This window comes from Malurus melanocephalus, unplaced genomic scaffold (genome assembly GCF_030028575.1).
Source record: "Malurus melanocephalus ecotype Western Australia unplaced genomic scaffold, MMel_1.1 scaffold_1019, whole genome shotgun sequence".
Taxonomy (NCBI): domain Eukaryota; kingdom Metazoa; phylum Chordata; class Aves; order Passeriformes; family Maluridae; genus Malurus; species Malurus melanocephalus.
The window spans coordinates 1-14,433 of NW_026624251.1; the positions used below are offsets into that span (position 1 = coordinate 1).

The window sequence follows — 14,433 nt, forward strand, 5'->3', positions numbered from 1 at the left end:
GAATGAAGACTACAAAGGAAAAAAAAATTCAGAAATATTTCAGCTACATGCCAAGATTTACTGATGGTTTCAGAGCAGAATGGTATATGCTGAGTATTTATCATCAAAATACATTTCAAAATAATTAAATTAAATACCCATGACCCAACAAGCTACACATTGCAGAGTTGTATGTAAGTGGGGTTTTCAAAACATCAGTAGAAAGACACAATGATACACACTCAAAAGGTGAAGTATTTCAGATTTCTTTGCACTTCTTGCTACTTCCAGTGCCCAAGAAATCCTGATTTGATGCTTTATTTTCTACTTTCATTCTGATTAAATCCTTATTTCACTTCATTTTTCAGCGCCATTCCTTCATTTTATTTTCCAGCATTAATTAAAACAATACCTGGTTCACAATTTCTCTCGTCCTCCCCGAGTTTGCAGTCCTCGTGCCCGTCACATTTCCATTTTGCTGAGATGCACTGGCCATTGGAGCACTGGAACTGATCCCTTGAACAGCCTGTTTCACAATACCTCTGGTACAAAGGAAACAACCAACACACAAAATCGAGAGTTTAATATCAACACTGGCAAATATACAGTTGGTGACAGAAGTCATAGCCTGTATTCCTACTTGTTATGAAAAAGAAGGTAATTAATGAAATGAAAAAATGAAATCAATTTGAGGATGTGATTCAAAAAGGTGGCTTGCACCCTCTAAATGGTTGGGATACCTGAGGTCTAGTACTGGCAGGAAAGGAGAAGGAAAAAAAAAAGGAGAAAAAAAGAACAGAAACCCAGCAAAGTATTATCCAGTGAGCTTTGGGTATACCACAAATGGTCTACATCATTCTATCAAAAAATGCCACAAGCCAAAAAACTGCTGTGTCTAAAAAGAACGGGTTCCCAATGAGGACACAAAGTAATTCCAGAATGGGAAGAGGTTCAGATTACAGCTGGGATAAAATGATGTAAAACACTGTAAAATATTCCTTGATTTATTTGCAGGTTCCATTTTTAGAAGAATTTCTTCAAGAAGTTTGCTTTCAATTTAGTAACAATATTTGTATATATGGATTCAAGTGTAGAATTCCTATTGCCATCTTTTAAAATGCTCACATGCAGGAATCCAGTCTCCAACAATAGAAAACTATTAATTCTCTAATGAAATACCTTTTCTGGAAGATGCCTACCTCATCTGAGCCATCTGCACAGTCATAGTCTCCATCACACCAGAATCTCGCTGAAACACAGTCTCCATTTGCACAAAGGAAGTCTTTCAAAGTGCATGTTTGAGGTTCTGAATAAAGAAAAGAAACAACCCTAGGTTTATTAGCATTTCCATTAATTATTTTATAATAACCCCCCATCAATCAATGAATAAATATGAAAAACTCAAAACAGTTAGCTTGCAAGTGATTAGGACTGGTTTCCTGTAGGATTTTATTCCACAACATCTTCTAACTAAATTTCATTTACATAAAGTAAGATAGTAATGATAATATTTTCATCACTTTTATACATTTCAGTTCTATCAAATCTCTTTGCATAATATGATGTTGACTATATATATATATAATTAACTTCAACACATGAATGTCAGTATGGGTTTTGTGAGATATGTACCAGAGACCACAAACACATTTTTCATGTCTTAATAACCAATGTAATTAGAACTAACCAGATTTTTGGCTTTCCATCACACAACATCACATCATTATCATGTACCTTTTGGTGAGAGTGAGTGTGTGTGTCAAGAGTTGGCTTTCCCTGTGCTCAGCATTCAGGGGAATGGTATTGAGATGGCAAACGGAGCCCTAAAGTTTGGTGTTTCAAATAAAATCAAAATTTTCGCTACTGCTGACACAAAAAAGCTGGCAAGGAGATCCCTGTGGAAGATTCCTCCAGCAGAACATCATGAGCTTTTCTCCTGAAAATGAGGGCCACTACAAAAGCCATTTTCTGGATGCTGGACCATTAGATTAAACAAAGGTAGAGAGGTGCTGGGGGTTCAGGAGAAGTTGGGCAAGTCTCTGTATGCAACGTAGATTTGGCAGTCAGAGGGCTTTGGAGAAAAAAAGGGCTTACAAGACAAAATAAGGATTATTTGTGCAATTATTTCCATTACAGTAAAGAATGCATTGTGTAAATGATGTAAAATCAAGATTAAGGATGAATTAATAAGACCTTTTCAGGTGAGAGACGGGAAATGGCAAATGAACCAAAGAAAGRWRRRWAAARAAGAGAGCAGACAGTAGGAATGGASAGTAATGAACTGGGRATGCTGARRGGTCCTTTAGCAGGACACAGAAGGTGCAAAYATGARTGCTTTTGTRAAATGCACCACAGTGATRAAGMAAARGAAACACAAWATTAGAGGTCTCAAACTGAGAAGAATTTGGTAAATGCGGTAAATGTGGGAAAGCTTTAATAAATCCCTGATGTTTGATTCTTTTTGTTGTCAACAGACCAAGAAGGGGAATTTCATGATTTGATGACATGTATAAAGGAAATAAGTTGTGGGAAAAGTAATTCACATGCAAAAAGACATTTGTCATACTTCTATATTGATTTGAAAAATACAAGCAAATACATCTGCTATACTGCTAATAAATTATTTATAAGCAGAGATTTGATTCTGGAAAAATGTACACAAAGAGCTAAGTACTCAATTCTCTGCTTGCAAGAAATATTTCTGCTGCTGCTGGAATCCATCTCTGTGATTTACATATGAACATGGTAAAGTGCTTTTCCATCAGTGCTCAGATTGTCAGTGAATGGGATCAGTATTAATAGAAAGCAGTATTAAAGGAATAAATATTAATTGACTTCTATACAACCAATGAAAGACAGCATTCTTTAATTTCTGCTTTATAAAATCACTGAAACTCCTTCCCAAGAAAAGMATTTGAGACMCAAACTTATCCCRGGACAAAAATKAMCTAATYTGTTTTCTTGGCAAGTTGKGGAARCAACAAAACAGCACRAGGAAGAACTTCTAGCAACGTGAATATTTTTACACTGATTGAATTTGTGTCTTTCTACAACATTATGTTTGCTTTGCTTCAATGTTTACAGTAGATTGTATTTTATTTAATCACATTAAAAAAAACCCAAAATTACTGGTGTCTTCTTTTTAGCAGGAATAAGATAGTCATTACTATGGAATTTTCCTTTTTTTTTTTTTTGGAGTTTCCTGAAAGAGAAAACACTACTTTTGCTCTATTTTTTTTTTTTTAAATCCAGATAAACTCTGAAAGCAAATCCTCCCTTCAAACAGATGTCACCTCTGAAGAGTTAACAATGTATCCTACACTTTCACATCCATATATGATATTTTTAATATTTTTACTGTTTCACTTCTGATAAATTCATCAGAACAGTGAACACCTTGCATGTGAAGAAACTACATAGAAAAGTGTAAATGCTGGAGCTGAATGTCTATAATTCAGTGAATTCATTCTGCATTCTTGAGAAACAACTCATTTTCTGATAGAGTTGCCTGACAGCCCCTTGCATATTATATTCATGTATGCCATGAACAATTTATCTCACTGTGCAATGTAACGTATTTTGTCAAATGGTTTTGAAGTTCTAATTTCATATATATTTGTTTCATTACACTTTATTCCATAAGTGGCTTGATAGTCTATAAAAATTTCATACAACTCTTTCAGACAGCTGAACAGTATTATGTACTGTCCCAGTGCTTGAAGATTTTGAATTTTAAAACTGCGCCAGCCTACTGCATTTAATTTAAACAGTAGAAACTATAGTTAGAATTTATGTACGCATTTAACAAGCAAAAGTAAATTAAAAAAAAAACCAAAAAACAAAAAACAAAAAAACGAAACAACAAAGTAGCACCCTTTAGTTTGATTCACCTTCTGTGTCTGGATACTCCCAACTCACTAATTCCATCCATTATGATTAATTACACATTTCTTTATCTGCAAGTCTAGAGAATAACAAAGGACTGAATATATAACTCAGTTATTGATATAACTAAGTTGGAAAACTTCATACATTAAAAAAAGAAAAAAGATTATTTCACTCTCATTTTTTTTTTCTTTTTTTTTTGTATCAATTTATAGCATAATGATCAGAACTTTAAAGAGGAAAATTATTACTGCTAGGTGATATACATGGCAAATTCTAAATATAATGCTCAACACTTATTTTGGAAACAGCAATAATACTTAGTGGAAGTTTTTGTTTTGATTTGGTTTTTTTCCAAACATTCAGCAGATTGTCCAGTCATGTAGATTAACACCACTATACAAAATTATGACTGTTTATTTGATTTTTACATGAGACTAAAAGAACATAAAATAATTTCTTGCTACTTATAATACAGAAAACTGACACTAATGATCAATTCCTAAGTAAAATCTCCCACAAAGCTAAGAAAGGTTTTGTGAGCCAACCACCCCCAGGGTGTAACAACAAAAGGCTCTGAGTGATCACTGAGCCACACGACATTTTCCCTTTGATATGAAACACTTGCATATGAAAACCACAGCACTATTGCTTGCAGTAGTAAAACTCACAACATTTTCAAATGCAGGGAGTGATTATAAGGTAAAAAAAATCCATTTTAACCTCCCAAGCAGAATGAGACATTTTCTACCTTGTCTTGAACTGGACAAGAGGGCAGATTGCATTTACATAGAATTAAAATGCCTAATCTATTAAACTTCGTACATTATTACACATTCATGATATATAATCAGGGATGAGCATTTGAGATTATGTGCAAGAACAAGATATTAACTTCTTGGATTTCTGAGTAAAAAGGAAAAAAAAAAACCCACAGAAATTGTCAAGAGAAGGCCCTTCAGAACTATTTAGGGAACGTCCCCCTTGAAATATGTTATAAAGACAATAATTATCAGATAAAACCATCACAATTTTTTTCATTTCTTCCTGAGAACCAGATGGAAATTAACTCCCTGGAAGTGGTATTACAGAGATTTATTAGGCCTTCAGGTTCCCCGTGTGTAGGAGAGAAGTGGGTAACTGAGCTACTTTGAATTACCACATCTACTTCTTAATGCAATTAAGTACTATAGAAATTGCCTTCTCAATATGAAACAAGGCAAATCATCTCAAGAATATAATGAATGTAATGAGCAGGTAGTGTTTGATCAGAATTCCTTGTTAACTAATGCTTTTCACTTTACCTCTGAATGGTGTTTATGATTCTTATTCAGAGGTAAGAAATGTGATATGTAAATAACTGAAAAAGGTAAGCTAATTGTAATATTTATTTTTAATTCACCAGATTATCGAGTAGTTGCAGGTTAGGCATTTTTTCATAGCTGATACAGAATTTCAACTCTTTATAAGAGGGAATAGAATTGGAGAATTACAGGGACATTTTCAGTTGTGGCCAACTGATGTTCAGCAGATCAGAGGATGCTGAATGAAAAGATGCCCCTGTGTTTTATCAAAATACAAAAGATTCCTCTTCCACGTTGATAAACTGACTCTATTATAAGATGGACTAAGGTAAAAGTTACTTACTACAGTTTTCTTCATCAGAATTATCTCCACAATCATTCTGGCTGTCACATCTCCAGTGATCTGGAATGCAGTTGTTGTTTTTGCACTGGAACTCATGAGGCCCACAAGTTTTTTTATCTGTAATTAAGATGAATAATGTTTACAGCATTGCAAGCAAACGGTTAAAATGGGAAAGACTTCCACTAAACATGTGGTAGTGTTGCTGGATAATGTTAAGAAGGAGCAACCATAATGTTTGAAATGTTACTTTCAGGAATAATTTATTTCTCGTAACGATCTTTAAGCTTCTATTATACATTCATACCTTAATCTTAAACTTGGTGAAATTAAAATATGTACTGTATAAACTGCCATATAATGTTAAAAATATGAAATTCAGAAGGAGTCACAAGGTTGTTCAATGAGAGGGTATTAGTACACTGACTCTCAAAAACTGTATTAACTTTTCCTTGAATTTATCTGTAAGATTGCTTTACAAAAGATTAGATCACAGTAAACCATAAGAATATTAATTTGAAAAATGCATTTCATTTGAGAATATGTATTTCCCAAGACTTATTTTTGAATATAATAATTTAAGATAGAAAACTTTGCACTTTGATTTCAGTTTTTACCTACTGATGGATTGGATTGGAAGCTACTTATATAAAGGTAAAACATTATAAAGCCTGTAATGCTAAACTGAGGGAAATTTCCTTCATGTTGAATATTTTCAATGAGCTTTTCTATTTACAGAGGAGCATTGAAAGCAGAGGCTCTTAGAGATAGAGAACACCCTGAACTCCTCCAGCAGAAAAGGATCTCCCTCTGTGTTTTCTGTGAGCAATTCCTGAATAATTCGTTCTGCTCCTAAGGACTGAGATGAAATGAAGTAAATTAAAAAGTTATCAGTGACATTTTTGTTAGAGGGGGAAAAAAGAAAAAAAGTTTGCTTTGTAAAAGCCTCAATGACATTTAAAATTACATGTCACTGTGATATTTCACTAGGAATTTTTTAAATTTCCTTTAGGCGATGTCATAACATGTCAGAGCAGCTTTACTCTGCTTTCAGGGCCACTCTGGGGCTGCTAATGAGTGACAGAAGCAGCATCTTCAATCAAACTGCTTCCTCTTCTGCTAAACCACAAATTAGGGGTGTTAGTTTTGGTGCTACCATCCAAAATGCTGCTTTTTCTCAATTGTTTCAGTTGTAGTTCCAGCACTAGATTGAGAAAACAGAACTGCATTTCAGTATCAAGAAGGTGAAGGTAAATGGTGGTGCAGCTCAGTTGTGTGCACTCAAAAATCTGGTCATTGCAATACTGGAACATGGAAAAAACACGGAAACCTTAAATGGGGAAACAAAAACAAAACAAAGCAAAAAACCCTGTACGCACCCCAAAAGCACTTTAATTCAAATATCAACCCCTGTGAATGATAACACTATTTTGCCACTAATTGTATGACATTGCTGTTTGAGGATTTTAATTCCATATATTTTCATGTCTATGCATGTGTGCGTGTGTGAGTCTGAGAGAGACAAAATCCAAAAAAGTAAAGGAATTTGCTTTTGATCCAGGATCAGCTGGGGTCCCAGAGCCCGGCAGGCTGTCACCAATGCTGGACACAGGAAATTATAAACCTGTTGAAGGAAGTTTTTATAATGTATCCTTCAAATGCCTTGAAGAACATACTCTTTTATCAACAGGAAAAAAAAGCCTACTTTAGGACTCTCACAGCTAACAATCAAATTAATATTAAAAAAAAGTGAGGAAGCAGAAAGCAGTCATGCCAATGTTGACACATTAAGATAATCAAGACCTGCAATAAACACAACCTTTAAAGCACATTACAATCACTTTCCAAAACCACACACAGCTTTCTTCAGATTCTAACTCAAAATGGTCCATTTTGATGTAAAGTACTGAAATTGAAAGCAAGGATTAGATTAATCTAATGGCTTTCTTTAATTTCTCAGACAGCATGAATTAACTGTACCTACTTTTTCCCGAGCAACACCACACACTCCTTAATAAAAACACATTTCCTGATTCTACTTCAACTGTCTGTGCTGGAAAGCAACCACAGAAGACTAAATACACATTTACACTATTTCTAGGAAATTTACTCAGTGTAATATCTCCAAAAACACACAGCAGCAGATGTTGACTAAGCAAAATACATATGGCTGTGCAGCACTCAAGCAAAAACAGATTACCCTTTACACAAGTTTTGCATTGCAGGCACTTCAGAAATGAACTCCAAACAATATCAAATTAGTATTACATCAACATATGCACATCTTTTTCATACTCAGCTTCCAGCTTTAGAATTTGATTCTATCAAACTTTGTCCATAGAAATAACAATCTTTAAATTGGAAAAAAAAATGCAGAAGACCAAACTCTGTTGAAACTACTGCCATGGTAAGGTCATTGAAACATATTTCAAATACTAAATATACGGAAAACTTCAAAATGTGATTAAATGCACCCTGTTCTTGTCAAGGTTTAGCTGTTCCATGTGTACTCAAAAACCGTATTTGGCACAGAAATTGTGACTATGGATAAATTACTCTGTCTCGTCCAACATGAAAACCGAGAGCAGTGTATGCAGCCAGGAGATTAACAATAAAAATGTGTTTTTTCAGGGATGTATGAGATTAAACTATGGAACATCTCACTGCAGAATGTTCTGAAAACTTTACAAAGGTAAAATGAGAATGAAATCTATGATGAATTATTGTATTAAGAGTCACATACTTGACTCACAATATTTCTGATTGTCAGGTTGTAAGGGTATCCCAGGGAAGTTTCAGTAAATGTATGCGCTGCTCACATGTTCCTCCCTGGATACTGACTTCCACTGCCAGCAACAGGATAAAAGTGAAGATGAGTCTCAGATATGAACCAACACCTCCAGTTGTACACTGATTTAAAAAACCTGTTCAGCATGGGATTACACACATTGCTCCTCTATACTTTTTAGTTTTTTGTATAATTTTTATTCTTTCTACTGTAAGATGATAGTTCAGAGTGAAGTTCTCACTACAAACACAATTTTTCCTATTCAGTGTCAGCTTTTGGGTTTTTTTCCCTTTTTCTTAAAAAAAAAAAAAAATTACTTGAAGATATTAATGGATGAATTATTTTAAGACCATTTTTGCCTTATCAGTTGGGTTCATCAAAATGTGAATCCACAGTTAAGAAGCTTGGAATGCTGCCCCAGCTGGAAATCAAAAACACATTGGAGATCCAGGTCACGTGGAACAGTGTAGGAGAAAGCACCCGTGAAGTCAATCAGGGAGTGAGCAGTGCAGGATGTTTCAGGAACAACCCAGAAGGGGGTATGGAGCCTCTGTGGTAAAGTTTCATCTCCTTTCTGTTCATCGTTTCTTCAAAACAAATGATTCGTTGGATTGTAAACATCCCCCAGTTGACAGGATTAATTATTGACTCAATTTTGGCAATTCCAATGATGGTCTTGGATTTTCAGTGGTGAGAAAGAGTCCATTTTCCCAGGCACACCTGCCACCTTCAGCACCTTTACAAACCCTCATGTGTCCATTACTTGAAACATCCATGGAAAAGCAGCTCAGTGCTTTGTCCTTGACTCCAGCCCGTGGTTTTGATTGTCTGCTGTCCCAGAGATAAACCTGTCCAGACACAGGTGTTTCATCAAACCATTCACTGATGCGTGGATGAATAACGGTGAGAGTTTTAAATCTTCCACATTTGTCTTGTTCTCCTCCAGCTCAGAACATTTTTCTATATTTTCCTTTATAGACCCGTCTTGAAAGTCTCACGAGTGTTTCTGGCCATGGTTAGTGGGTGTCTTGCACTGACATCCATTTTCAGGGATTTTCCAGCAATACTGATCCCACTTATTCTGCCTCTGATTGCCTGTAATCCATTTCCCAGGTAGAATATTTGTATTTATTATTTTTCTCCAATAACAACAATAACAGCTGACCCTGGAGCTCACAGAGAAAAGCAGAAGTTGCCCATGACAAGTTCCAATTTGCTCTTGACCCTCCTACACAGCCAATCTTAACTACCAGGATTTGCAAATTATTATATTTTCACTATTTATGAAGTTCAGCAGCAATAAAGTGCAGGCTGAATTGACAGAAACTGGATAACACTGTGAGAAAAATAAAGAATGTCACTGTACCCTGTGACAGTCACTACATTCTGTGTCACTTCTATGATTCAAAATGCCAAATGAGAGACTCATCTGCAGCTCCTGCCAATAAAACCGTGGTAAAATATGAATTTTATGAACCACTCATACAAAGATTGCCATTCAGTAAGAACTGGATGAGCCAGGTAGGTTCCAGATTGGTATAATCAAACACTGAAAGGGGACAGAAAAAATGGGATGATTATTTTCCTTTGCTAAAAAAAAGTCAAGCTGCAGTTAATAGATTCAGAACCACTGGCAAACTCACCACAGTTGGCTTCATCTGATCCGTCAGCACAATCTGGGTCTTCATCACACACCCACAGTTTGGAAATGCAGTGTTTGGTTGTTTTACACTGGAAGTGGTCTGGAGAACAACTGTTTTCAGCTTCAAATAGAAGAATTCCAGATCAAAATTAGAAAATTTCCACTAATATTTAATATATGTGTTTTAAAGGACACAAAATTCAGAAATTTGGTATCTCTAGCATCAGTTATGTAACATCTTTAAGGAAACAGAGGTTATCGTTAAGGAAACAAGAGTGTCTTATAGCAGGTGCCCATGTCAACATGAAATTTGTGGTAAATTTATTAAAACCTCCTTTTTTTCCCCCAAATATCTTCAAAGCAACTGGAGAATTCCCAGAAGCCACAAGCAAGGTTTGATTAAAATAAAAATACATGCCTATCTTAAGAGAGAAGCTAATAAAATCTAGGTCGGACACACCAAAAATAATAAATGTAAAAATTATAATGATAATAATAATAATAATAAATGTAAATTGATGAACCTCCCCCACTTCCCACTGTCCCTTTGCAGGTGGGTTGGTGGCTGAGTTTCAGACTCTGAGTTCAAAGCTCTCTCTGTGTCCCAAGGAGACTGTCCTGCCCTCATAAATCCCAGGACATTTCCCCCTCCCTCACTGCTGATCCTGACCCTGCCCACCCCACAGACCCTGAGCTCTGCTGTTCTGACTCTGCTGCTCAGATTTAACTTCTGCCAGCTACACCTCAAGGTTTTGGGAATTTTCCATGTGCCAGTTCTTTCCAAGGGGAAAAAAAAAAAAAAAATCTCTCCTATTCTTCATGGAGTTTAGCTGGTCCCTCTTAATCAGTTTTTAAAGAAACCCAACACACAATGCAAACCAACACACAATATTTTCTGCAAAACCCATATTTAAATCTCTCCTGTTTGGACGACAGCCATCAAACATGACCATCAACAAAGCCTTTATAAGGTAAGCAGTCCTCCTCTCATTAGAGAAAAATTTGTTCTCTGCAGAAATGCAGCCCATGAAAACCTTGAGAAGCTAATTCAGAACAGGTTATATCAGCAGCAGATCTGAGCAACAAAATGAGTCAAAGACAGAGCTGCAGTCCATTCACCTTTGTTACAAAATGATCAAAGACACAAACTTATTCAATAAAGTTCCACGACAAATCGGAAAATATTTTCTCCTCTTATATCTAAGAAATATAGAGGCAAAATGAATTTAGGAAAAGCAAGTTGTATTAAAAACTGAGCAAATGGAAATCCAGTTACATAGGTAAATTAATGAAGTCCCCAGAGAAAGGGGAACAGAGAAGGTAAAAAAAAAAAAAATCAATGAAAGAGAAAGGATGTAGAAGGAGCTTTGGATCTGTAGCTTTTCCAACAAAAGATTCTGAAAAACATCTTTTTCCATTGAAATGCATTGCTGCAAGGCATGGCAGATGAAAGCCTCGAGAAGATGAGTCATTTGTGAGGTGGTTAAGAGTCAAAAACGTGTTTCAACCTCAGTCAAAAACCCAATTAAATGCTTGAAATTGTTTATACCCCTCTCTTCTTCCCAATGACTTTAAAAAGTAAATTTAATAAATGACATTTTAGTTTGTTCTCTTGTATGTGAAGCATTGCACACCAATCCCATGAATTAACTGTTTTGCATGTTCTCAAATTATTTTAGATATAGACATTTGCAGACATTTCTTTAAAAGGAGCCAGAGAGCACAATTCTGCTAATTCTCTAATTAGAATTAGAATTTTCTAAGCATAACTTACGACAGTCTCTTTCATCTTCTTCATCCCCACAGTCATCCTGGCCATTGCATCTCAGGTTTATGGGGATGCACTTCTGGTTCTTCGTGCACTTGAACTGCCCTGACAGACACACGTGTGTGTCTGCAAATTCAAAGAGAATAAAAAGATTAAAAAGATGTAAAGTTAAAAATGAAAATATTCAAAACTTGAAAGGTAAATGAAGAAAATTTAAATTTGTTGACAGTGTGAAACATGGCATTTATACCAGTTTGGGCTATTTCTGAAGCTGCAGCGTGTACAATCACCTACCACAGTTCAGTTCATCAGAATTGTCCCCACAGTCGTTCTCTCCATCACAGATAAAAGCTGGAAGAGCACAAAGCCCAGTTCCACACTGGAAACGTCCTGGCTGACATCTGAATTCAGCTGAGAAAAGACAAAACTGCTTATGAATACAACCAGAGGAATGGTTAAAGTCTCAACACTGCTGTTCTTACCTTATGGACTAATCAAAAATACCTATAAACTTTCGTATTTGCCTCTATAATCTCCACCTGGGTATATTTTAACAAGTAAAATGTACACACACAACTGATTTCAAAGTCTGATATCTTTAATTTGTGCAACTCTAATGACACAGAGTGAAGCACCCTGCAGGTTGAAGCTTAGAAAAGGCTCAACAGAGATTTGCAATTTAAGATCTAAAAACTTGAACTCAACCCTGCTTTTAAGAAACTCCCTGTCCCACTGTAATTTTATTTCCCAAGAAACGCCTAACATTGTTCCTTCTGAAGCCATTGTTCCTTCTGCAGTTGATTCATTAGAATCAACAGGCAATTATTTATATCTATATAATTATTATTTATGAACAGAGTAGCGTAGAATCTCATGTAGAATGATTACAAATATTAAAATTTCAAAAGCCTCTGCAGAAAAAAAAAATCCTAATTAATAAAATTCTAAAAACAGGGGTGAGAGATGTCAACACAAAAAGTAAAACTAACTGTTAATTAACTGGAAGGTTGTAGAACACACAGTAGAACTTTTTTTTTTTTTTAACATGAGCTTAAGGAAAGAAGGCAAGAATGACAGGACAATATTGTTGTTGCTCAGAAAACTGCAATAAATAATAATGTGTGTCTAAACTTCTATAGCTGCAATGAAAAACAAGCAAATGAAATGAGAATCCCACATTTTTATTACCTAGAAAAATAAACCACATAAACCTGGCAAAATTCTGTATTTATGCAAAGAATTCCACAAACAGCTTTCAAATTCAAATCTTTATCAGAAACATAACTAGGATGAAGTAAAGGTCTAAAAGATGAAAATCATGTATGATTTTCAAAAGACCTTGAAAGACTGGTAGACAGGAGATAATGAAAATCTTTTACAAGATGACCAAAAAAATCCCCCAAAAACCCACAAAAACCAAAACAACCTGTACCCTTTGTAAATCTGACAGAGACCAAGGAACATTAAATAGCTGCAAACAAAAGAGTCCAAAATAACGCTCTTTCTAAAATTTATGAAGGGTTACTTTTGCTGTGGACCCTACAGATAACACCAAACCCCAACTGGATGAGCACTCACGGCACTCAGCGGGCTCGTCGGAGCCGTCCCCGCAGTCATCCACGGTGTCGCATTTCCACCAGAACGGGATGCACTTGTCGGTTTTGCAACGGAACTGCGAGAGAGAGGAAGCAGGAATAAACACTTTGATATGAGAATTTATCAGTTTATTCATTTACTTATGGGCAGTAATAGCGAGGTTTATGGAAATCGGATTCGCTGCTTGAGGCGTTGATTCGTTAATGATTTCTGGCTGTTAATTTTACAAAAACTTGTATTTTAAAATATTTTTCTTGGAGCTGTTCTGTGCTGAGATTGCTCCTGATAAAAGTCACTGTGSTTTCRATGACTGTGCTATGCTGGCTTACARCACCMCAACAMAAACTTTATATTGTATTTTACAGCATTCTATGATTTCATTCTTAAAGACCTTATTCAAAACAAACATGTCAATTCTCAGTTTTTGCAACCTGTTGAAGCCGACAACATCATTTTTCCAGATAAACCCAAACACCCCCAAATACAGGAAAGGGCCTTAATGTGTGGTGTAGTGCATGATATTGTTTATATTGTTTGAATTACATGAACAGACCAAATGTAAAACCTTCCAGACTTTCAGGATGGTCTGGAGCTGCAAGATCAGTTTCTGGACAATCCAAGTGCTTTTCATCAGAAACAGCCAACAGTGGCTGTRCTGCCAAGAGTGATTACATCACAGYTCTGATTTACAGCATCATCTGAAAATTCTGAAACAAAATTTTACCACTGATCTCTGCATCTGATGCCATCAGACTGATGAATTAACAGACTCYAAAGGTGGAAAAAAGTGACAAATAACCAATGTCAACCTCTAACTTTGTGTCTGAAGCTGCCCCTTTTATACAACTCTGCCCTCCATTCTGTGGAATACACAAGGGATAAAATATTGCTCCTTAGGTATCCAAGATGTGATGTATTTCTTGAATTTGTACTGAATTAATTGAATTAATTAGACAGGAATAGAGCAAATCAGTCAACAGTAATCATATGAATTCACTATGGAATAAGCTTCTAGTGTCATTTAAAGAAAAAAATGTTTTAAAGCGACATATTTTTTAAGCCAAATTTGAGGAGCTAAATATGGGAGAAAATTGCAAAGAAATTCCTCCTTTTACAAGAGATTTGCACCTT

General features: G+C 35.5%; 1 protein-coding gene across 1 annotated transcript in view; it reads right to left on the bottom strand.

Moving 5' to 3' along the window:
• Positions 1–391: 391 nt before the first annotated feature.
• LRP1B (LDL receptor related protein 1B) overlaps positions 392–14,433 on the bottom strand; it is a gene marked incomplete at both ends in the record, with an annotated part of 111,617 nt that continues 97,575 nt past the window's right edge. The window contains 7 exons of the mRNA XM_057386638.1: positions 392–521; positions 1,179–1,285; positions 5,512–5,628; positions 9,940–10,059; positions 11,713–11,832; positions 12,001–12,117; positions 13,285–13,378. Of these exons, the coding sequence (XP_057242621.1) occupies positions 392–521; positions 1,179–1,285; positions 5,512–5,628; positions 9,940–10,059; positions 11,713–11,832; positions 12,001–12,117; positions 13,285–13,378 (805 nt within the window). The remainder of the gene's footprint in view (positions 522–1,178; positions 1,286–5,511; positions 5,629–9,939; positions 10,060–11,712; positions 11,833–12,000; positions 12,118–13,284; positions 13,379–14,433) is intronic.